Below are 25,212 nucleotides of genomic sequence, written 5' to 3' on the forward strand. Positions count from 1 at the left end.
GCCCAGAGCTGCTGCAGGGGAGCCCTGTGCTAAGATGTCTGCCCCCGGGGGCGGGGAGCAGGAGCAGGGAGCAGAAACCGGGAGCAGGAGCAGGAGCAGGGAGAGGGGAGGCGAACCTGAGGGTGAGACTGCCACCTGCTGGACAGCATCTTCAAACTTCTGCCAGCGCAGCCCGGCGCCCGGCAGCGCACTGCAGAACAGGCCGCCTTTGTAGTCCAGGCACCAGATATACTTCTCGGAGACCACCAAGCTGAGGATGCCATAGCCGGGACCCGAGTAGCCCATCCAGCTTTCTGCAAACTAACAAGGGCAGAGCCAGTGAGTTCTGTGGCAGAGGACACAGCCACACTCGGCTTACTATTGTCAGTAAGAAAGGCGAAAGGATATCATTAACACGAGATAGTAAAAAAAGATCAGCAAGAAGCCAGGTCAACCCTCCCCCCAACCCCTACTACCTTTGGACACCCCTCTACTACAAACGTTCTGAGACGCGTGCTGCTGTCTCCCTACAAAGACTCCCTGGCGTCCCTGGATGACATTTTCTCCTGTTCTAACGCCTCTGCAAATGTAACGCTTACAGCATCACATCCTGAAGGAGCTGCTTTTATTCTGCAGGCATACCTCACCTTACACAAAGAGCCAGGTTCTTCAACATTTGGATGCAAGTAAATTTTCGGTAGTCGAATTATTACAGATGCACTGGATATATGGCACTACCACTGTCTTTTTTTTCCACCATATTTTCTTTGTTTTCTTTTTTGAGACAGAGTCTGGCTTTATTGCCCAGGCTGGAGTACAGGGGCATAATCTTGGCTCACTGCAACCTCCGCCTCCTGGGTTCAAGCAATTTGCAATTCTCCTGCCTCAGCCTCCCGAGTACTTGGGATTACAGGTGTCTGCCACCACACCCAGCTAATTGTTGTATTTTTAGTAGAGATGGGGTTTTGCCATATTGGCCAGGCTGGTCTCGAACTCCTGACCTCAGGTAATTCACCCACCTTGGCTTTCCAAAGTGCTGGGATTACAGGCATGAGCCACCGTGCCTGACCTTACTAGAATTCTTTTAAAAATCAAAGCTAAATAAAGTCTTTGTACTTTAACACTTTCAATAAAGGCAAAGAAAATAAATGTATCTGTACAGATACTCACATAGAAGTTAACTACTTCAAAGAAAATGGTGCCCAACTCTTCTCAATCCAGCCCTGCTCACCATGGCAAGCCTTACTTCTACCCCCAACCTCCAAATAAAAGCACACCATAAAATTTCTTGGCTTTCCAGCTACCTGGAGTAGGATGAGGAAGGGAGGAAGTTAGAGGGTTGGGGGCTCAAAGGGCCAGGACCCCTGTCACCTAAGTAAGGGCTTTCCTAAATTTCTAGTCTAGAATTCCAATTCCCCACCCCACCGACAGTCTGCCTGGCTACTGCCCAGACATCAGGGGGCCATGCTGCTTGCACTTCCCACAGCCCTGCCCTTTGCTCAGTACCCTCATCTGAGTCCCACTCAACTGCAAGGATGTGAACATATACCTGGCTCCCCCTCAAGACTGAGGCTCAGGAAGATGGACTCCACAACTAGTGCCATGTGCACTGTGGTCCCCAGCACAATCACAGAGACTGACAGTCAAGGCCACTCAAGAACCACTGGGTTGAAAAGATAAATACCGGATGACTGAATAAAAGGCCACCCTTGGCCGGGCACAGCAGCTCACGCCTGTAATCCCAGCACTTTGGGAGGCCGAGGAAGGCAGATTGCTTGAGCTCAGGAGTTGGAGACCAGCTTGGGCAATATGTCAAAACCCCTTCTCTACAAAAAAACACAAAAATTAGCTGGGCGTGGTGGCATGTGCCGGTAGTCCCAGCGATTCAGGAAGCTGAGGCAGGTGGATCACTGGAACCTGGGGAGGTTCAGGCGGCAATGAGCCATGATTATGCCACTGTGCTCCATCCTGGGTGACACAGTGAGACCCTGTCTCAAAAAAATAAATAAATAAAAAGCCAGCCTTATGGCATTTTGTCTCAAAACAAGTAAACAGCACGTTTCACTTCTGAGGCATGACAGCACACGGGGTGAGCAAGGGGGTCCTGGGGCCCGCCCTTCACTCGCTATGTGACCTTGTGCGAGCTGTCCAGCTGTTCTGTGCTTCAACTTTCTCCTCTGTAAAATGGGGACAAGGACAGTGCCTATTTTATAGTTCGTGTGTAGAGAAGTAAAAGAGTTAAACCTGTAAAGTGCTTCGCAGGACACCTGCACATGGTGAGCACTGACCGCGCGTCACACTGCTAGCACTGACAGAATCCAGTGTACACTATGGAAAGCACATGTGGCTGTGAGTGCACAGCCATAATTCATACCTCACATCACCAGTTAGTAGGAGACACGACAATACACAGTTAGTTTTGAAACAAATACATCTAGTAGTAATTAGTTGCTAAGGGAAGCAGGCACTTTAAAAAAAATCACTTTTAATATAAAATGCTCAAGGATAGTTAAAAGTCATCTCCTAGTTACATGTGCTGGGTGGACCTACAAAGACTGGTTACTCCGAACTGCTCCTGCACAGCTTGCAGGAGAGCCTTGGAGCCACTGTTTGGAGGCTGAGGAGACAGCAGTTCTGGAAACGGCCTCATGCTCTTGCAGATGGTTCCTTGGAGGGTCTGAGGAGGAGGACAGGAGAGTCCCTGCCTCCAAACTGCTCAGAGCTTTCTCTACTCCACGGGTGGACAGTCCTCTAGCCACTGGTTTTCTGAGATGGCCCCAGGCCAATTCAGCCCTGCCCTATGATGGCTAACAGTAAGTGCCTCTGCCAGCCTGCACTTGTGGGGTCAGAGGAAACAGCAAGACGCTACCTTGGTTGGGGAGGCAGGTTACTGAGCAGGGGAGAACAGGTCAGAAGTAGCTCAAGCCATCATAGTCCCTGTGCTGGAAATCCCCCGAAACCCAGATTTGAAAACAGAGTTGGCCTTTGGATTTTGCAGTAGGAATAGATTTCTTTCCATGAGAAGGAAAATAATCAGTCTTGCCAATTATTCCCCTCAAGAAAGAAGCCTTAGCTACGTTTCCACCACCTGAACCCACATACCTGATCTGGCTTGAGCAGCCCGGCATCATCTGCACCCAGCCGGCTCAGGTCCTGCTGGGAGCGACTAGGTCCGAGCTCTGTCACACTTGCCTCTGAGGATGAAGAAGGAAGCCCGTGGGCATAGATGTCCTCCTCATCGCTGGACGTCAATGCCTGATCCCGTGGAGGCTGCTCAAGCCAGGCCTTGGGAGTGCTGGCCGCCAAGGCAGAGACCGGAGTCAACTGTCCTCCCACACTCCCCAAGTCACGTTCAGAAAAGGGCGTTTCTTTCTGACCTGTGTCATCATCAGTGCCAACATGCCAGAGATTTGTGCTGAGGTGACCAGAGGCCTCCATGCTGGTTAGGACGTCCTGCTCTTGGCTGGGCTCCACAGGGCTGCCTTCATCAGCTCCGGTCCCAGGTAGCCACTGCCCAGCACTTGGGGCCAAGCTGAGGCTGGAAGGCACGGTGAGTGAGTTCAGGAGGGGCGCTTCACAAAAAGTGCTTTGGGGGCCAATGGGTTGGACATCTTCCCCATTCTGCACCCCAGGAGAGCTGTGCTGTTCTTGGAAGGGTATCTGTGTGCTATGTGGTCCATCGTCTGCAGGACAAGGCTCATCTTCAAGTCCCGTGACATCACTGCCTCTCACATCTTTCCTCACTCCATTGAGCAGCTCCTGCCCATATGCATGGTGACAGTGTGGCATTTCAGTTCTAATGTCATCTTCCACAGCCAGAGAATCAGGCGCAGATCCTGGCACCTCCAGGACATTAAACGTTTCGGGGTCAGTATTTTCCTGTGGGACACCGTTCACTTCACCACTGAAGCCGCTTTCCAGGTCTGGAGACTCTGCACTTAACTGATCCATGCTACTGCCCAGGACACTTGAGGTCATTGACAGCAAGTCTGTGTTCAATGACTGGGGACTGTCCCCAGGAAATTCGGAGCAGGGTGTAGATTCCAGGGAGCTGTGACAGGTGCTCCTGCTTCCACCTTCTAATTCAGAATAAGAACATTCAAAATAAGGCACGGTTCTATATGATTAGTAAGAGACTAATTCGCACACATATTTTTGGCTCAAGAAAAAATATTTTAAATAAACATTTATTTAGTGAATGAAGAATAAACCTCTTAAGTACAAATAATCCCAACAAAGAGATGCTTTCCATGCATGCAAGTACTGAACGAACCCATGGGTTTGAGGCCTCACTCAAGAAATGCCAGCTAAGAAAAACCAGGGGACAGGCCAGGCGCGGTGGCTCATGCCTGTAATCTCAGCACTTTGGGAGGCCGAGGCGGGCGGATCACAAGGTCAGGAGATCGAGACCACCCTGGCTAACACAGTGAAATCCTCTCTCTACTAAAAATACAAAAAATTAGCCAGGCACGGTGGTGGGCGCCTGTAGTCCCAGCTACTCGGGAGGCTGAGGCAGGAGAATGGTGTGAACCCGGGAGGCGGAGCTTGCAGTGAGCCGAGATTGCATCAGCACTCCAGCCTGGGTGACAGAACGAGACTCCATCTCAAAAATAACAAAAAAAGAAAAACCAGGGGACAAACTGAGATGTTCACCTGGGTCACAAACCAATTCCTTATAATTATTAAAATGCTTAGAAATCTAATAAAATTTCCTTCAGTGCTGCAGTCATCTTAGCTAGAGAGGATTAACAGAAACCAAGGAGTAAAAGGTTTAAAAAATTCAGTGTTACACAGCCATAACAAAGAATGACATCCAGGCTGGGCACAGTGGCTCTCGCTTGTGAGCCATCTGAGCACTTTGGGAGGCCGAGGCGGGTGGGCCACCTGAGGTCAGGAGTTCAACACCAGCCTGGCCAACATGGTAAACCTCTACAGCTACTTGGGAGGCTGAGGCAAGAGAATTGCTTGAACCTGGGAGGCGGAGGTTGCAGTGAGCTGAGATCGCGCCGCTGCACTCTAGCCTGGGCGACAACAGTGAAACTCTGTCTTCAATAAATAAATAAATAAATAAATAAATAAATAAAAATAAAGAATGAAATCTTGTCCTTTACAGCAACATGGATGAAACTGCAGGCCATAATCCTAAGCAAATTAATGCAGGAACAGAAAATCAACTGCATGTTCTGACTTGTAAGTGGGAGCCAAACATTGAGCAAGTACGGACGTAAACATGGGAAGGACAGACACTGTGAACCACCAGAGCGGGAAAGGAGGCGGCATGGGTCAAAAACCACCTACTGCATACCATGCTCACTACCTGGCTGCTATATACCCATGTAACAAACCTGCGCATGGACCCCTGTATTTAAAAGTTGAAAACAAAAAAGAAAAAAATTCAATGTTACATCCCATATTTGGTAGCATATTCAACACTAAACATAAAATGTCCCATGTATTTACCAGCATAGATCTTCTGGTTTCCAATACTTTCCACCCAGGCTCACAGAATCTCTGGTTTAATTAATGGTATACATGGATAAACCAACCTTTTTTTTTTTTTTTTTTTTTTTGAGACAGAATCTCGTTCTTGCCAGGCTGGAGTGCAGTGGCCCGATCTCGGCTCACTGCATCCTCTGCCTCCTGGGTTCAAGTGATTCTCCTGCCTCAGCCTCCCGAGTGGCTGGGATTACAAGCACGCGCCACCACACCCAGCTAATTTGTGTGTTTTTAGTAGAGACGGGGTTTCACCATGTTGGCCAGGATGGTCCCGATCTCTTGACCTCGTGATCTGCCCATCTGGGCCTCCCAAAGTGTTGGGATTACAGGTGTGAGCCACCGTGCCCAGCCCCGACATTTTAATGTAAATATTGAAAAGTATGCCAGGCACAGTGGCTCACGCCTGTAATCCTAGCATTTTGAGAGGCTGAGGCGGGTGGATCACCTGAGGTTGGGAGTTCGAGACCAGCCTGACCAAGATGGAGAAACCCCGTCTCTACTAAAAATACAAAATTCACTGGGCATGGTGGTGCACGCCTGTAATCCCAGCTACTCGGGAGGCTGAGGCAGGAGAACTGCTTGAACCCGGGAGGCGAGATTGCGGTGAGCCGAGATCGCGCCATTGCACTCCAGCCTGGGCGATGAGCGAAACTGTCGCCAAAATAACTAACTAACTAAACAAAATAATAAAAAATAAATAAATATTGAAAAGTACAAAACCGAGACCCTTTAAGCAGGGTGGTGCGTACACAGGTGGTCTGTCATCATTTAGACCTTTGTGTGTGTGTGTGTGTGTGTGTGTGTGTGTGTGTGTATGTATGTGTATGTGTGTGTGTATTTTCCGTTAATGTGAAGTATTTTGCAGTAAAACTCCTTTGGGGAAGAAACGTAGGTGTTCTCTTTTGGATGAATGGGCCAGGGCTCACTCAGTGAGCAGTGGGATTCCCAGAGAATTGGGAAAGCCTGTCACCCCAGGTGGGTGTATGCCAGCTACAGAGGGTACCTGTCTTCTTCTTCTTCTTCTTCCTTTTCACTTTGATAGGCTTCACGACAAGCTCCTGGTCAAAGTCCTCTGAGCTGATGGCGTTGAATCTCTGTGAGGGGGGCTGGTTGCCTTTGCCCAGCTCAGGGGCGGCCTGGAGCCCAGGGGGCAGGAGCCCGGAGCTGCTGTCGGTGGAGTTGAGCGAGCTGCTCCTGCTCCTTGGCTCACTGGCCACGGAGCTAGCCACAGAAGAGCCTCTGAGCCTCGTCTCAGAAACTGTGGCCCCTGGTAGCTTCTCTGCTTGCTGCACGTGGACTCGCTCTGAGCATCCAGACATCTCCAGACCATCTCTCACTAAGAAAGAAGAGTCTGGTTTTACCACTAGTGATCCAAGAGAGAGCTGATGTGCACTTATCCAGGTTTGCTAGCCCTAAATACCAGTTGTCACATAGGCGCCAGCCGGCTAAAGAACTGAAAGATTCTAAATTCATAGAAACCAGCAAAACTAAAAGAATCACACAATTGAGTCTAAGAAATAGTTTTTGTTCTTCAAGAAGCTCATATATTAAAAGCAGTAAAATAATTTGCCATAGCTGTCTTTTTAAAGCAACTCAGTAGTAAGGAAAGGTTAGGAGTGGTGGCTCACACCTATAATCTCAGCACTTTGGGAGGCTGAGGTGGGGAGATCACTTGAGCTCAGGAGTTCAAGACCAGCCTGGGCAACATGGTGAAAACCCATCTCTACCGCAATACAAAAAATTAGCTGGGTGTGGTGGTGCATGCCTGTAGTTCCAGCCACTTGGGAGGCTGAGGTGGGAGAATCATTTGAGCCTGGGACGTGGAGGTTGGAGTGAGCTGAGATCATGCCACTGTACTCCAGCCTGCACGATGGAGTGAAACCTGTCTCAAAAAAAAAAAAAAAAAAGTAAAAAAATACTACGAATACAGCATTTCTCACTTTAATTTACAAAGTATTTATAAATGAGAGATGCCTGTGTATAACAAAACAGCTTAGTTATACTATGCCTTGAATATACTTTAAGATTACTCAAAGGGCACTTGAAAATATATGTGTAGCTGTAATTAAATTTCCTGAAAGAGGGAAAGGTAATTTTCCATTAGAACAAATTCAAGACAGAGAAGTCCATTACCACACAGCATCAAGGCAAGTAGACAGCAGAGTGAGAGCAGGCATGTGAGTCTCTGTCCCCTGTCCCCGAGACCAAGGGCCAGTGAGCTTACTACTGCAGTGCACTCATCCTTCCTGCAACATGACACCACAGGGCACCAGGCCAGAGCAGTTCCAGCTACAGTACCCTCAACACAAGACCACAGCCCACTTTGATCCCTTCGCCATCCTCTCTTTATCAGGGATCCTCTGTGTGCCAGACATAGGGCTAGCTGCTGGGACATGGCAGTCCACGAGACATAGGAATTCCTGCCCTTGAAGCACGCACATTCTATTGAGGGCATGTGTTAGGGGAAGACTGTAGGCAATGGAGTGTACGCTGGAGACTGGAGGGGCAGGACTCTGCTCTGAAGCGACTTGTCGAAGATTACATAAGTTAATGGCGGATCTTGCCTAGAGCTGCCCTGTCCAACAGCCAGCCACCAGCTACTTGTAACTATTGAAACTCACATTGATCAAAATTGGGCCGGGCTCAGTGGCTCGCGCCTGTAATCCCAGCACTTTGGGAGGCTGAGTCAGCAGATCACAAGGTCAGGAGATCAAGACTATCCTGGCTAACAGGGTGAAACCCCATCTTTACTAAAAATACAAAAAAATTAGCTGGGTGTGGTGGCGGGCGCCACTTAAGCTGGGCATGGTGGCTCATGCCTGTAATCCCATCACTTCGGGAGCCTAAGGTGGGAGTACTGCCTGAGCTCAGGAGTTTGAGACCAGCCTGGGCAACATGGTGCATGGTGAAACCCCATTTCTACTAAAATACAAAAAATTAGCCTGGTATGGTGGTGCACACCTGTAATACCAGCTACTCAGGAGGCTGAGGCAGGAGAATTGCTTGAACCCAGGAGGTGGAGGTTGCAGTGAGCAGAGATTGCGCCACTGCACTCCAGCTTGGTGGACAGAGCAAGACTCCATTTCAAAAAAAAAAAATTAAACAAAATGTAAAATTCATCCCTCAGCTGCATTTGCCATATTGCAAGTACTCAGCAGCCACCCATGGACAGTGACTGCCTACCAGACAGGGCAGATGAGAGCATCTTCATCACTGCAGAAAGCTCTATGGGCAGCAGAGGTCCAGAGCTTAGCCTGGTGGCCCCAAGTCACCACCCTTCCTGAAAGCCATACTGTCCCTCTGATGACACTGTCTGAGGGGCTCATAAACTCAAGAGTCAGAGCTTATTCGCTTCTTATACAAATTATGTTTTGGAATATTCATCCCAATTTGCCCTCTCTGACTTCAGAGGTAATGGCAGTGAGGAGGAGGGTGCTGGGGCCCACATGGCTGTTGTTGCCACCATTAGGAACAAGTTCCCTGAGGAACCCAAATATATAAAGTGTGTGGATGTCCGCACAAGGACACATATTAGGATTCTTTGCTCATTAAAATTTGGGCTTGTATGAATTACCAAAAAGTGTCAAAAGCACAGAGAAAAATCAATCCTACAAGGAAGAACTGAGTTAAGGGTAAACGGTAAGTCCCAGATAACGGATTTAAATCTTCTAAAACTTCATGCAAATCTATGTCTTTTGGAGCATTAATCCCACATACTGTCTCAGACGGAGATCAGGGATCAGTAAAGTGGTTTCTGATTTTTCCTTCCTCCTTTCTCAATCTCCCCATCTTCCACAACCATGAAAGCAACTCCACTAAATGTGAGACTATCTGATGTAAGCCCTAAAGTAGGTGACTTTCAAGAAATGTAGTGTAAACACTATTTTTAACAATCAGAGGAGCGGCCAGGCGCTGTGGGCTTACGCCTGTAATCCCAGTACTTTGGGAGGCTGAGGTAGGCGGATCACCTGAGGTCAGGAGTTCGAGACCTGCCTGACCTACATGGAGAAACCCTGTCTCTACTAAAAACACAAAATTAGTCTGGCATAGTGGTGCATGCCTGTAATCCCAGCTACTCAGGAGGCTGAGGCAGGAGAATAGCTTGAAACTGGGAGGCAGAGGTTGTGGTGAGCCGAGATCGCGTCATTACACTCCAGCCTGGGCAAGAAGAGTGAAACTCCGTCTCAAAAAACAAACAAACAAACAAACAAAAGAATCAGAGGAAACCCTCCAAATCTTCCATGTTCAAATAAAGTTGCAATAGTTTAGCAAAATCATGGTAAGTTTTTGGTTTTGTTTCTGAGACGGGGTCTCACTCTGTCACCCAGGCTGGAGTGCAGTGGTGCGATCTTAGCTCACAGCAACATTCGCCTCCCAGGCTCAAGTGATCCTCCCACCTCAGCCTCCCGAGTAGCTGGGACCACAGGCACACACCACCCCACCTGGCTAGTTTTTTGTATTTTTGGTAGAGACAGGGTTTCACCATGTTGCCCAGGTTGGTCTTGAACTCCTGAGCTCAAGTGATCCACCCACCTTGGCCTCCCAAAGTGCTGGGATTACAGGTGTGAGCCACCATGCCTGGCTCAATGGTAAGTCTGATCAATTATTAACTGTGATTACAAACAACAGAGTATAGTACTTCCCATCATACACACGGTACATTTTATAATAAATACAAACCTATTGATGTTAATCCTTCAGGCCTGCTTGAAATTCTTATAATGTTCCTATCTCCTTTCAAGAAAAATATTTCATTTTCTGTGCATGAAACAGACACAATATCACCGGATCCTTCCAAACCAGCAATTGTGGCCTGTCAAAAAAAAAAAAAAAAAAAATGCATGTGTGAGAGTCCAAATCAGTCAAATGATAACTGCACTTTACTATGGCAACTTTCTGAAAATTCCAATTCAATCCAAAGTTAGGTAACATCTGACAGATTGGTAAGCAGGATCTGAGGGGTCCCCTGGCAGGGTGGGGCCTCAGTCATCTCCGACCCATGTGCCACCCTGCCCTTGTCCCTGCTGCAGGTGCACTGGCCCTGACAACCCAGTCCCAGCCCTGTTCCTCCATGGTGCATGCATGTGCTTCTCTTTCTGCTCAAATTCCTTTCCTGTCCATGTTTGCTGGGGGAGTTCTAGTTCTCTCCAGATGCCACCTCCCTGAGAAGCAGCCTCGGACAAGCTCGCCCTCTGCTGCAAAGCCCAGGGCTCTCAGGGCTCGCGGCACCTCATCCAAACCTCCGCTTGGCACCCCACTCCTGTGGCTGAAATAGCGTGCAGATAGGTCTAGTCCTCCTACTGTGTGCATTCCTGCAGGAGAGGCCAGTGTACACTGCAGCTCAAGGGTTTTGAATGAATACACGAAGGGAGGCAAGGTTCCTTCAGCATTATCTGAAAGGGGTGGAAACAAAACACATGACATCCCGAGCCCACATAGACTTAAAGCAAGTCCTTGCTTTGCTGTCAACAGTGCAAATAAGAGACTGTAATTTTAAATAACTGATGGACAGCTGCAAACATAACATTTGTTTCTGAAAGCTGCCAGTCATGCTGCCACTGGGTGGTCCAGACTCTGAGGGTGACTGTGACATCTGTCCCAGACGGTCCCGTCTCCATTTCTCTGCCTATAAAATGAAGTTAATTATACCTACTGGGTAAAGCATCGGGTAAGTGCTCAGATGAAAAAACCAATGCACAGTTACAAAGCATCTTGATGCTACTAATTAACAAGTGCACATAAGTCCAAAAGGTATCCAGGGCAAGAAGTTCTCTGTAACTGAGGAAAGGGTGCAAAAATATCTTTCAGAATATCCCTTAGAAAATGAACAAACTCAAGGCACCTTAGTGATTCCCCTAAATCGAAGCTTCTTACACCCACCCCATTTTACAGGAAAGAAAACCAGGCTCAGGCCAGTAAGAGACTCTTGGTTAAAGGCGGAACCGAGCTAGAAGAGTCGAATCTAGTTCTGCCCCTCCACCCCGGGTCAGTTTTCTTTCTGCCAAGCCAGTATTACCAGGCACGGCTGATAATAATTCAGAAGGCTTCAATGAGGAGAGGATGAACTTCATGTCCTGCTGACACACACCAAAGAAGAAAACCCTTTCTTTTATTTATTTTTTTTTTGGAAATGGAAGTCTCACTCTATCGCCCAGGCTGGAGTGCAGTGGTGTGATCTTGGCTCACTGCAACCTCCACCTCCCAGGTTCAAGTAATTCTCCCTGCCCCAGTCTCCCGAGTAGCCAGGACTACAGGCACCTGCCACCATGCCTGGCTAGTTTTTGTATTTTTAGTAGAGACGGGGTTCTGCCATGGTGGCCAGGCTGGTCTTGAACTCCTGACCTCAGGTGATCCGCCTGCCTCGGCCTCCCAAACTGCTGGGATTACACGTGTGAGCCACTGTGCCTGACCAAAAACCATTTATTTTCTATAGTGAGGCTCTGCTTATAAGAGAAAGGGGTGCCTGGCAGAGGCCTGCTGAGCTCAGAATGGAAGAACGTGAACAGGACAGGGCCTGGTCTGGAATCTGGGGGTGAGGAGTTGGGAGGGTGAGGCATAGAGATTATTTTAAAAAGAGCAAAAGCTCTGCTCTTAAGACAACGAGAAACTGAAACTGAACAGCTGTGTTTAAAGTTCCTAAATCTGTCTCTAACGATAATCTGTTATCATCTTGGTTTAAGCAGAAATTGTTTCCTACCATGATTTTAATGATGTTGGAAATTTGCCCAAGATATGTTGCTAAGTAAAGAAAACCGAAAATAAAAAACAAAAAAACAAAAACAAAAAAAAAACAAGTGGCGGCCGGGCGCGGTGGCTCATGCCTGTAATCCCAGCACTTTGGGAGGCCAAGGCGGGCAGATCACGAGATCAGGAGATCGAGACCATCCTGGCTAACATGGTGAAACACCACCTTTACTAAAAATACAAAAAATTAGCTGGGTGTGGTGGTGGGCGCCTGTAGTCCCAGCTACTAGGGAGGCTGAGGCAGGAGAATGGCATGAACCCGGAAGGCGGAGTTTGCAGTGAGCCAAGATCGCACCACTGCACTCCAGCCTGGGCGACAGAGCCAGACTTCATCTCAAAAACAAAATCAAAAACGAAAACAAAACAAAAAACCAAGTGGCAAAATGATGTGGCTCCATTTGAGTAAGAAGACAAGGGCAAAATAACAGAGAAAGCATGCTGAGGGAAGGGCCCCTCCTCAGGAACTAAAATTCTCTGCTACTGTTTCTTTTTTTTTTGAGATGGAGTTTCGCTCTGTAGCCCAGACTATGGTACAACGGTGAAATCTCAGCTCACAGCAACCTCCGCCTCCCGAATTCAAGCAATTCTGCTTCAGCCTCCTAAATAGCTGGGATTACAGGAGTGTGCCACAATGCCTTGCTAATTTTTTTATTTTTAGTAGAGACGGGGTTTCACCATGTTGTCCAGGCTGGTCTCAAACTCCTGACCTCAGGTGATTTGCCCACTTCGGCCTCCCAAAAGTACTGGGATTACAGGCATGAGCCACGGGGTGCCCATCCTCTGCTACTGTTTCTGTCGTATTTGAGTTATCACTGTATGTGCTCATAGTAATTGGATAGTCAGAAAAAACATGACCCAAATAGATTATAAAGAACAAGGTTGGGCATGGTGGCTTACGCCTGTAATCCCAGCACTTTGGGAGGCTGAGGCGGGTGGATCACCCGAGGTCAGGAGTTCGAGACCAGCCTGGCCAAAATGGTGAAACACCGTCTCTACTAAAAATACAAAAATTAGCTGCGTCGGGTGGCATGGGCCTGTAATCCCAGCCACTTGGGAGACTGAGGCAGGAGAATCACTTGAACCTGGGAGGCGGAGGTTGCAGTGAGCCCAGAAAAAAAAAAAAAGGGGGCCAGGCGCGGTGGCTCAAGCTTGTAATCCCAGCACTTTGGGAGGCCGAGACGGGCGGATCACGAGGTCAGGAGATCGAGACCATCCTGGCTAACACGGTGAAACCCCGTCTCTACTAAAAAATACAAAAAACTAGCCGGGCGAGGTGGCGGGCGTCTGTAGTCCCAGCTACTCAGGAGGCTGAGGCAGGAGAATGGCGTGAACCCGGGAGGCGGAGCTTGCAGTGAGCTGAGATCTGGCCACTGCACTCCAGCTCTGGGCAACAGAGCGAGACTCCGTCTCAAAAAAAAAAAAAAAAAAAAAAAAAAAAGGGCCAGGCATGGTGGCTCATGCCTGTAATCCCAGCACTTTGGGAGGCCAAAGTGGGTAGATCACGAGGTCAGGAGTTCAAGACCAGCTTGACCAACATTGTGAAACCCTGTCTTTACCAAAAATACAAAAATTAGCTGGGTGTGGTGGCATGCGTCTGTAATCCCAGCTACTCAGGAGGCTGAGGCAGGAGACTTGCTTGAACCTGGGAGGTGAAGGTTGCAGTGAGCCGAGATCATGCCACTGCACTCCAGCCTGGGCAACAGGGTGAGATTCTTTCTCAACAACAACAACAACAAAAGAACAAGTTTAATGTGTTTACATACAAAAAACATACATAATTTCTTGACAGAGAATTGGACCTAAATGTCAAAACCAATTTTTTTTTTTCAAATCTATAAAAATGACCAAACCTTCATTTAATTTCCTTGACTGGCCCAAAGGAAAAAGTAAAGTGTAAATCAATACTGCTCCTGGTAGCATTCTGAGGGCGCTGAGCAGAACAGTTTGTAGAGAAACATTCTCTTGCCTACAGACACTGAAGATATGGCAGCGTCCCTTCGCTTACCTGGTTGACTGTGTCTAGGAGATAGATACTATATTCATTCCAACTCAGCACCCAGCCTTCTTGAAAGAAACACGAAACAAGCCCCAGGTGCCTCTCAGGTAAGCTGCAACTTCCCCTGTTGGGGGATTCCAGACGTGGGTGCAGTTCAAAAGGCTTGACTCCCCCGGCAAAAGCATCTTTCAAGATAAATGTGGCTTGAACAGTCCCGTGGACATCAGCCTTCCACAGCCGGAGCCCGGGCCGTGATGCATACAAGGTTAGATCACTTTGCTTACAGAGTCCTGGTATAAAACAAGCACCAAATTTCCCAGTACTAAAATTAGAAGGAAGAAAGAAAGAACAAAAAACAGACATGGACCGATTTAAAGTAATGCAGTTGTCAACCCTCAATATTAAGTACAAGAATTTTCTGGCTAAGACAATAATTGATTTTTCACCCTTTCTACTGTTTGTTTTTTTGTCAGTTAAACCACACTGTCACCCCTTACCGACAGAGGCCCACCACACCCTCACAGGTGTGTGCCCCATTAGCACACAGGGAACCATCACTGAGTACCCACACAGCTTGCACTGCGCCTGGGGCTTGATCCCACTCTCGTGTCTAATCCTTACAACAACCATGTGTGGCAGATACAGTCACACACCACGTAACATTTTAGTCAGGCTGGGTGCAACGGCTCATGCCTGCAATCCCAGCACTTTGGGACGCTAAGAGAGCAGATCATCTGAGGTCAGGAGTTCTAGACGAGCCTGGCCAACATGGTGAAACCATGCCTCTACTAAAAATACAAAAATTAGCTGGGCGTGGTGGCGCATGCCTGTAGTCCCAGCTACTCGGGAGGCTGAGGCAGGAGAATCACTTGAACCTGGGAGGCAGAGGTTGCAGTGAGCTAAGATCATGCCACTGTACTCCAACCTGGGTGACAGAGCAAGACTCTGCTTCAAAAACAACAATAAGCCATTTTAGTCAATGATGGACCGCAAATACAACAGTGGTCTCATAAGATCATAATACCATATTTTTATGGCACCTTTTCTATGTTTAGACATACTAATACTTACCTTGGTGCTACAGCTGCCTAAAGTATTCAGTGCAGTCACAAGTGGTGCAGGTCTGCAGCCCAGGAGCAATTTGCTGTACCATTTAGCCCAGGTGTGAAGTAGGTTGTACCTACCTCCTACGTTTGTCAGTGCACTCTATGCTGTTCACACAACAAAGATGTCACCTAACAATGCATTTCTCAGAATATATTCCTGTCGTTAATTGACACATGACTGTATTCCAACTCTCGTTTTGGAGGAGAGGAAAGTGAGGCAGAAGGTGAAGAATCCAGGTCTGCTCATCCTTTCCTGCTGATTCTGTTGCTCTGACATCTGATTGCTGTGCTCACTCCACATCCTGAATGAATGAGCTTCACGCAACCCATCTATAGTGTTGCCCTTTGAGAATTTCTCTAAACCCATCAGAGGCACCAATGTCCCTTCCTGTCCCCAAGCTTGATATTTTTTCTTTCTGAAATTATGAAATATCTGACACAAACAAAAGAATATGCTATATATAGAGTCACGGGTCACTTAGTGACGGGGATGTTTGAGAGATCTGTCATTAGGCAATGTCTCCGTTGTGTGAACATCATGAGTGTACTTACACAAACCTAGATGGCACAGCCTATGACACACCCATATAGTCTAGCCCAGGGATGTTCAATCTTTTGGCTTCCCTGGGCCATATTGGAAGAAGAACTGTCTTGGGCCACACATAAAATACACTAATGATAGCTGATGAGCTAAAAATAATAATAATCACAAAAATACCCTCTTTTTGTTTTGAGACAGAGCTTTGATCTTGTTGGCCAGGCTGGAGTACAATGGTGCACTCTGGGCGCAATGCAATGGAACCTCTGCCTCTTGGGTTCAAGTGATTCTCCTGCCTCAGCCTCCCAAGTAGCTGGGATTACAGGTGTGCACCACCACTCCCAGATAATTCTGTATTTTTAGTAGAGATGGGGTTTTACCATGTTGGCCAGGCTGGTCTCGAACTCCTGACCTCAAGTGATCCACCTGCTTTGGCCTCCCAAAGTGCTGGGATTACAGGCATGAGCTACCACGCTCGGCCAAAAAATCTCTTTTTTTTTTTTTTGAGACAAGAGTCTTGCTATGTTGCCCAGGCTGGAGTGCAGTGGCGCCATCTCGGCTCACTGCAAGCTCTGCCTCCCGGGTTCACGCCATTCTCCTGCCTCAGCTTCCTGAGTAGCTGGGACTACAGGTGTCCACCACCACGCCTGGCTAATTTTTTGTATTTTTAGTAGAGATGGGGTTTCACCGTGTTAGCCAGGATGGTCTCGATCTCCTGACCTTGTGATCCACCCGCCTCGGCCTCCCAAAGTGTTGGGATTACAGGCATGAGCCACTACGCCCGGCCAAAATCTCATGTTTCAAGAAAGTTTACAAATTTGTGTTGGGCCATGGGTTGGACAAGTTTAGTCTAGCCTATCGCCCCTGGACTCCAAACCTGTACTCCATGTGACTATACTTAACACTGTAGGCACCTGTAACATAATGAGTGTTTGTACACCTAAACATAGGAAACGTAATGTGTGGTGCTAAGACACCAGCTGATGGGAATTTTTTCAGCTCCATTATAATCTTCTGCGACCATTGTCATACATGCAGTCCGTCAATGACTGAAATGTTGTTATGCCGTGCACAACTGTGTATATGTACATATATCCATGCAGTTATAAAGCCTAGCAAGGAAAGGTACGCCTGGGAACCCATCCCCAAACTTAGGAAAGAAATCATCAGTCATCCAACCGATGGTCTCTTGTGTTCCTAACACTTCCTGCCCCCTTGTGCCCCAGATGGAACCACTGGATTGCATTTTGCCTTTATCATTTCCTCACTTTTTTTTTGGTTTAATCACATACCTATGTATCTCTAAAGACAACATAATTTAGTATTGTTTATCTTTCGTTTTTATTAAAATGTATGATGCTAATTGTACACTTTCGCAACTTGCTTTTTTTTACTTAACACTATGTTTCTCAGATTTATCCTGTTGATAAAAAGAAGCTGTTGCGCTAATTCGTTTCTACTGCTGTATGGTACAGTACATCCTACTCAGCGCCCACAGGTTCTTGGAAACTACAACTGTAAGCGAAATGACATAGAGCAGGTCCTCAGATAAACATCATTTCCTTCAACAACATTGGGGAGGGAAAAACACTGGTTTTGTTATACGTTGCTCTGCTAAAGTCGCAGCTTCCAAGAACCTATCAATGACATTAAATGAGGACTTAATGTATTCCACAATTTATTTATTCACTTTCTTGTTGATGGATATTTCAATTATTATTATTTTTTATTTTTATTTTTTGTGAGACGGAGTCTTGCTCTGTCGCCCAGGCTGGAGTGCAGTGGCGCGTTCTTGACTCACTGCAAGCTCCGCCTCCCAGGTTCACGCCATTCTCCTGCCTCAGCCTCCCGAGTAGCTGGGACTACAGGCTCCCGCCACCACGCCCAGCTAATTTTTTGTATTTTTAGTAGAGATGGGGTTTCACCATGGTCTCGATCTCCTGACCTCGTGATCCACCTGCCTCGGCCTCCCAAAGTGCTGGGATTACAGGCGTGAGCCACTGCACCCGGCTTCAATTATTATTTTTAAACCTATTTTGAACAATTGTGCTATGAGCATTTCTGTGCATTAGCCCCTAGCCCACAGGTGTCAGAGTCTGTCAAGGACACTCAGGATGGAGTTGGTGGGCTGTTGGGTTATCGCTGGGTTGCTGAGAGCATATTCAAGTTTAGAAGACAACTTCAAGCTTTTTAAACGTGATTATAACAATCTACACTCCCACTGGCAATCTGAGTTCTCATTATTTCTCAGGCTGCTATCAGAGTTCACATGTAAGCATTCCAGTTCAGTCCTACGCCTGGCTGATTCCTTCTCCCAAATACTTCTTGTTGTGAACCACAGAAACAGCACTGGTTTTAGAGCAAGTTCTGGGCTCGATGTCCAGCCCTGATACTTAGTGGGTACATGATATGTGCAGTTATTGAACTTTTCTGGCCCTGTTTCCCATTCTGTAAACCAGGCAGAGTAACTCCCATCTCAAAGGCTGAAGTGAGGAATGAATGAGATAACCTGCATGCAGCACAAAAGCAATGCTTGTGACACCAAGTCCCCAGAAGTGCCCGACTGTCCTGAACGAGGCTACAGGCAGCTCACAGTTGAGAGCCACCTCCGTGCCACTGCTTCCCCACCAGACCTCGGCCAACTTGTACTGTGCCTGTCCCCACGCTCCCTGTACACAGCAGCACACCCAACCCCAGAGGCCGCCCCCAGGGCCCACCCACATAGGCACACAGATAGTTATTTGCGGGGTTCCTTCGCACACCAGAATCTCACTAGGTCCTTCTGGCACCTCAGTAACTAAATCCCTTTGGATAGGGTCTGAGGAGGATATCATATATCAAATTCAGCTTTGAACAATGATCGTCAGGACGAACCAAGGGTGTTTGATGCTGTGGGTCTTTCATGGACAATTCTATAAGCAGCATCGGATCTGATTACTGCCTTTGGTGGGCTTGCTCTGGAGAGGTCCTCTAAATAGAGTGACCCAGAGGAATTCGAGCAAGGGAGCCCATAACCTCTTCCTCTTGCCTTTCCTCTCCTGTCAATCAACTTCTCTTGGCGATCCAATTTTTAAATGTTTTCCTTCTATTTGTAGGACCCCTGAAAAATCTCTTGTCATTTCCATTTTGACTGGTTCATCTTACGTAACTAAAGCACTCATGTTAACAAACATTTAGTGATTCCTACGTTCTGTAAGACACCGTGTTTGATGCTCTGGGTAAAATAAAAAATAAATGAGATGGGGTCCTCAGCCTGTCTCATATCACCGTGCTGACCTGTGCAAACAATTACAGCAGCATCTGGAAGCGCCACATCTGAGGCTCAAATAGCTGCTCAAAGAGCTCAGATCAAGGTGGTGCATCTGAGTGGGCATGAGAAGGCGAGGTCCTGAACACCAGGTGGACTCTTCCCCTGGAGGAAGGGGAAAGCAGCCCTGCTGAGCACGGTGCTGGGAGTGGCTGCCTCGAAAACTGCTGAATGGCTGAATGGCATGGTGGCTCACATCTGTAATCCCAGCACTTTTGGAGGCCAAGGAGGGAGGACTGCTTGAGCCCAGGAGTTTGACAGCAGCCTGGGTGACACAGAGAGAGAGACTCCATCTCTACAAATTAAAAAATTTAGACAGGCATGGTGGTGCGTCCCTGTAGTCCTAGTTACTCAGGAGGCTGAGGGAGGAGGATCGCCTGAACCCAGGTGTTCAAGGCTGCAGTGAGCTGTGACCACACCACTGCACTCCAGCCTTGGTAACAGAGCAAGACCCTGTCTCTAAAGAAAAGAGGACGGAAATGTCTGACGAGTGGGTTGGTCAAAGGCAGTGAAGTTGTGAAGAACCAGCTAGAGAAACTGTCCTAAGCCCCCGACTCAGCCACCGTCCACTTGCAGTGCGATTCTCCAGTACTTGCTGGTGCTTTCTGAATTTGACACCAAAACTCCAACTTTTATGGTCTAAGTATTGCAGGATTCTAAAATCATAAAGAAATTAACAAAATTTCTTAATTTCTGTAGAGATGATTTCCAAAAACTCACTGATTACTTAAACAAATTTTAATTCCCTTTACAGACCACGTTGATATATAAGGAGTGTTTTCTGGCTAACAAATTCTAGCTACAAAATAATCGTGTTTTTTGATTTTGTGCATAATGTATGGTGCCACAGACCTGATATGCTGAAAGCTGACAGCACCCAAAATGGGAGCCTGAAAGTCTAAGCTGGGAGAGAAGAAGGATCCACAGAAGCCCTGCCAGAGATCTCAACAGCTAAACACCCACCAGCCATCCAAACAGATGTGCTGGTGGCGGAGTTCCAGAACCGGCTGCTGGCTCTTACCCAGATGCGGGCGCCACACCTACAGATTGCTTCATCTCCTCCTCCCTCCCCAGGGCAAAGTGCTACTGCCAGGGAGGGCTTCCCTGAGCACTAGACTCACAGGAGACACAGTAACAGGTCTGCAGAGGGCTCTGACACACGAAACAGTGCGACATACACAGGACAGCAAACCCACAGCTGCGGGTGGCCGGGGTCTCTGCGGTTTTCTGGATGTAACACACACATCGTCCGGTCTGAAGAGGTCCACAGACTCGAAGGGAAGAGGACCCCTCATCTTCGACCTCTGAGTCCTCTGACCTGCCTGCACCTGCCCTGGGCTCAGTGCCCTGCCCTTCCTCTGGAAGAGCATCTCTGGCCTGGTTTCTGGTCAACCCTACACTGCTGTCCATAAGCGAGCCAACTGAGGCCACCACCTGCACTCTGTCCCCACCAGCACTGTGTTCCCTCCACAGGCACCCACGTCACACACCTATGTGCTGCCACATGGCCCCTCTCCCAAAATTCTCAGCAGGCCACACGGTCCCCCGGGCACCACTTATTTCTCTTTCTTTGTTCTCTTCTGCAAAAACACTCCTCCCAAAAGCTCTCCATACTCGCTGTCCACTCCTCTTTCAGCCCTTCCAATCCCTTGGCCCTGCTGACGAGGAGGGCTGTGCACAGCCTCCGTGCTACAGACTCAGGCCCGTCACAGCTGTCTCAGCCCTTGGTCTCGCGGCAGCTGCTATGTCCCTCCACGTGGCCTCTGACTCCTCTGACCCCCCAACTCCTGTTCTCTCCTGATGCCATTTCCTCTTCAGAACACAAGGCCTCCCCAAATCTCCCTAGGCGAGCTCCTGTCTGCACGCCAGCGGCTGCCGGTGCACAGCTCCCTGAGAGGCACACCTGCCACCCACCTCCCACGCCAGTTCTCTACTGTGGCGAGAGGACAGGGCAGGGCCACAGCAGGCTGTTTCATCTCCTCCTTCTCCCCGTGCCTCCAGGATTCTCTGCATCAATCCACGGCATGTCCACTCACCCAGTTGCATAGACCACAGACCTAGGAATCATCTCCAACTCATCCCTGTCACACCCCAGAACCAACATGGCAGCAAATCTGCCAGCTCTGTCTTGGAAGCAGTCCTACCACTGACCCCGCCCCATCCTGTCATCTCCCACCTAGATCACCCAGAACCCTCGCTGGCCCTGCTGAGCTGCCACACCTGCCCCCTCCAATATATTCCAAGCAGCAGCCAGAGTGACCTCCCCAGCTTGGCCACAGTCCTCTGTGACTGGCCACAGCACGGGACTGAAAGAGCCCCATGGGCAGGGCCCACAAAGATGATGGGCGGGGCTCCCCACACTCTGCTCCACACAGCTGGCCTGGCTGCTCAGATCCTCGGTGTGCAGGGGCCTCCTGCCTCCAGGGACTCTCTCCAAGGTCTTCTCGCACTAGTTGCCTCCTTGCTTCAGGAATCAGCCCAGGCTACCTCCTCAGAGAAGCCGTCCCTGTCATCCTATTAAAGAGACACTTGTGTCTCCTGCGCCTCCCTCTGTGGCTCTGCACCCTCTGACATGTTTATCTGTTCACCACTCTGCACACACCACCTGCATACACCACTCTGCACACACCACTCTGCATACACCACTCTGCACACACCACTCTGCACACACCACTCTGCACACACCACTCTGTAATCTGAGATTACAGATCTGTTCTGCCTTGTTCACAGATATCCCCAGATGAGGAGTACCTGGAGCAGGGCAGAGGTTTGGGGCAAAGCTCCAGCACCGAATGAACAGACACTCCCTGCGTGGATTCATCCAATGTCAGGTGTCAATGTCACCTGTATCTGGTGACCTCATTTTCCCCTCTGGTCAAGACTTCTTCCCTGGGCTCCAGACTGGTCCACAGAACTCTCTTCTGTGACTCCCACACGGCAATGTGACAGACCCGTCAAACCCCCTATGTCCACAGCAGGGGTCCTGATGTCCTGACCTCTGGCCCAGGCTTCCCCAGTCTCCATCTCAGTCAATGGTTTCCCTGGACTCCCACGGCAGCCTCCCCGCGGCTCCCCTGGACTCCTGCAGCAGCCTCTCCATGGCTCCCCTGGACTCCCGTGCCAGCCAACCTGCGGCTCCCCTGGACCCCTGTGCCAGCCTCCCCGCGGCTCCCCTGGACTCCTGTCATAGCCAGTGCCCTAGTCACTTCTGGCTTCTTGAACATCTAAGCCCTGGCCCAACTGAGGTCTTGGCATATGCTGTTCCCTGAGCCTGGAATGCTCTTCTAGCAGCTCTTCCCAGGCTTCAGCTCAAAGATCACTGCCCTTATAGAGGCCTTTCCTGACCATTCTATCCAAATGCAACATCCTGCCCCAGGCCTAGCGCTCCCTAATGCTTCACCCTGCCCGCTCCTTTACAGCATTGACAGCCTCTACTCTTCTCCTGCTGACCCACAGTCTCTCCCCTTGTGTTTGAGGGCAGAGGCCTTGTCTCCTTGGATGCCTCCTTACTTGCTGCCACACCTCCACGTGTACATGCCCAGCTAAACAGTTGTGAGGGAAGCACTGCTTCCAGGGAGAGACACACACAATAGTCTACAGCAGAAAGCAAGTCTTTAAGACACAGATGTTAAGAACATTTCCTTTTATTCTGTTAGCCCCCATTTCCCCACGGCTCAATAAAATCTCTCTCCTTCTGAGAAGGGGACACATTTATTTGTTTCTGCATCCTAAAACAGTTCCTGGTGCAGAGGATGCTTTCAATCAATGTTCCCTGAAGACTGCACTGCACAGACGCACTAGGAGAGGTTTACAGAAACTGCTTGGGTCTCCACACAAGAGGTTAAAGGGCCAGGTTTGTTTTTTGTTTTTGATTTTTTTGAGATGGAGTCTCGCTGTCACCCAGGCTGGAATATAGTGGTGCGGTCTCAGCTCACTGCAACCTTTGTCTCCCGGGTTCAAGCGATTCTCCTGCCTCAGCCTCCTGAGTAGCTGAGATTACAGGCGCCCGCCACCACGCCTGGCTAACTTTCGTGTTTTTAGTAGGGAGGAAGTTTCACCATGTTGGCCAGGCTGTTCTTGAACTCCTGACCTCAAGTGATCCGCCCACCTTGGCCTCCCAAAGTGCTGGGATTACAGGCGTGAGCCACTGCACCTGGCCGAGGGCCAGGTTTTAAGAGAGATTGGTGGGAATAGGATCCACAAGATAATTGGTTTTCAATCCCTGTCTTTACACCCTGCCGTCCTTCCAAGACACAGTGCAGTAAGACATCGACAGATGAACCAGGATAAAATGCCAGAGGAGTAAGATACTGGCAGAGGGAACAGAAGAACTAAGATCCGCAGGACCATAAATTCCACTGAGTTCTCCAGGGGCCAATAGGGAGACTGCAGATATAAAAAGGCCAGATTGTTGATGGAATTAAGAAAGTGTTCAGCAGGCTGGGCCTGGTGATTCACATCTGTAATCCCAGCACTTTGGGAGGCCAAGGCAGGTGGATCACCTGAGGTCGGGAGTTTAAGACCAGCCTGACCAACATGGTGAAACCCCATCTCTACTAAAAATACAAAATTAGCTGGGTGTAGTGGCACATGCCTGTAATCCCAGCTAGAACCTGGAACCTGGAACCCACGCCTTCAGGATGTCTTCCCTGACCCTTCAGCTGGACAAGTGTGTCTACACTCACACAGCATCCTGTTGTATTTTGGTCCACAGCGGCTGCCACAATGGTCAACAAGCGTTTTATCTGCGTTTCCATTTCCACAACGGAAGGCTCAGATCTGCCGTGTTTACCATGTCACTGCTGAGCCTGCCACAGTGCACAGGGGTGCATGGTAAACACGTGCTGAATAACGAGTGAGCCCCACGACCCTGAGCCCTCACCAGGCTGTGTGGAGGAGGTGCCTACACAAGAATGGATGGACCAGGCCACCCCTGAGGCTTCTCCGGGCCGACCGTGGCACTTTGAGAGGCAGAGTGGCTGTGCGTGCAGGCTCCTACAGCTCTGCAACAAGAGGAACCCATTCTTCTTGTCCGCCTCTGCGAGGAGAAATCCTAAGCAGGCACAGGGCGCCACCAGGACCCCCAGGCTTAGAGCCGCTGTGGGCTTGCGTCCGGCAAAGAGGAGACCTAGGAAACCCTAAAGCACCCTCTACAACAAGGCCCAGCATTTAGGCCAAACAGGAAAACTTAGGGAACTTACCTTTTCCTTGGTTGTGTTCCAATTTGCCTTACAGACTTCTCTTCAGTGTAAAAGAGCAGACTTCTTTGCAGAGTAGAGACCAGCAGCACTTTCTGGCTATAATCCAGCTGCACAATGGAAGACGGCTCCTCCAACACCAGCTGGGAGTTACAGAGCCCCTGGCAGAGAAAGTCTGGTTACGCCTCACATCAGCGCCAGGCTAAAGAATGGACCTCCCTTAGGACAAGTCAGTGCTTAGGTCAGCTTGCACCCTACCTAATGTATGCTTTCTCTCTCTGCAGATTCACTCTCAACCTACCACAGAGAGATTATCTGATGGATGGGAAAATAGTCCATACTAACATCTCCCTCATGCTACATCCAGTTTGACAAGAAACATTTTAAAATCTGCGTAATTTTTAAAAACATGTCCTCAGTAGATACATTCTTTTTTTTTTTTTTTTTTTTTTTTTTTTTTTTTTTTTTGAGACGGAGTCTTGCTCTGTTGCCCAGGCTGGAGTGCAGTGGCCGGATCTCGGCTCACTGCAAGCTCCGCATCCCGGGTTTATGCCATTCTCCTGCCTCAGCCTCTCGAGTAGCTGGGACTACAGGCACCTGCCACCTCGCCCGGCTAGGTTTTTGTATTTTTTAGTAGAGACGGGGTTTCACCGGGTTAGCCAGGATGGTCTCGATCTGCTGACCTCGTGATCCGCCCGTCTCGGCCTCCCAAAGTGCTGGGATTACAGGCTTGAGCCACCGCGCCCGGCCAGTAGATACATTCTTTACTGTGCACCACAGCAGGCTCAGGGATGACACAGTAAACATGTAGAGAGTTCAAAGAAGCATCCATAAAGATCTAAACAGAA

General features: G+C 48.9%; 2 protein-coding genes across 3 annotated transcripts in view; one reads left to right on the forward strand and one right to left on the reverse strand.

Annotated features, from left to right (window-relative positions):
* TECPR2 (tectonin beta-propeller repeat containing 2) overlaps positions 1-25,212 on the reverse strand; it is a 138,663-nt gene that overhangs the window by 60,704 nt on the left and 52,747 nt on the right. For both annotated transcript variants that reach the window (XM_050796667.1, XM_050796668.1), the window contains exons 5-10: positions 24,368-24,525; positions 14,225-14,537; positions 10,156-10,288; positions 6,479-6,811; positions 3,082-4,058; positions 117-300 (exon numbers count right to left, since the gene is read on the reverse strand). In XM_050796667.1, the coding sequence (XP_050652624.1) occupies positions 117-300; positions 3,082-4,058; positions 6,479-6,811; positions 10,156-10,288; positions 14,225-14,537; positions 24,368-24,525 (2,098 nt within the window). The remainder of the gene's footprint in view (positions 1-116; positions 301-3,081; positions 4,059-6,478; positions 6,812-10,155; positions 10,289-14,224; positions 14,538-24,367; positions 24,526-25,212) is intronic.
* Positions 1-25,212, forward strand: part of CINP (cyclin dependent kinase 2 interacting protein) — a 148,257-nt gene that overhangs the window by 55,418 nt on the left and 67,627 nt on the right. The gene's annotated exons all lie outside the window — the stretch shown is intronic.

This window comes from Macaca thibetana, chromosome 7, assembly GCF_024542745.1.
Source record: "Macaca thibetana thibetana isolate TM-01 chromosome 7, ASM2454274v1, whole genome shotgun sequence".
NCBI classification, from domain to species: Eukaryota; Metazoa; Chordata; class Mammalia; order Primates; family Cercopithecidae; genus Macaca; species Macaca thibetana.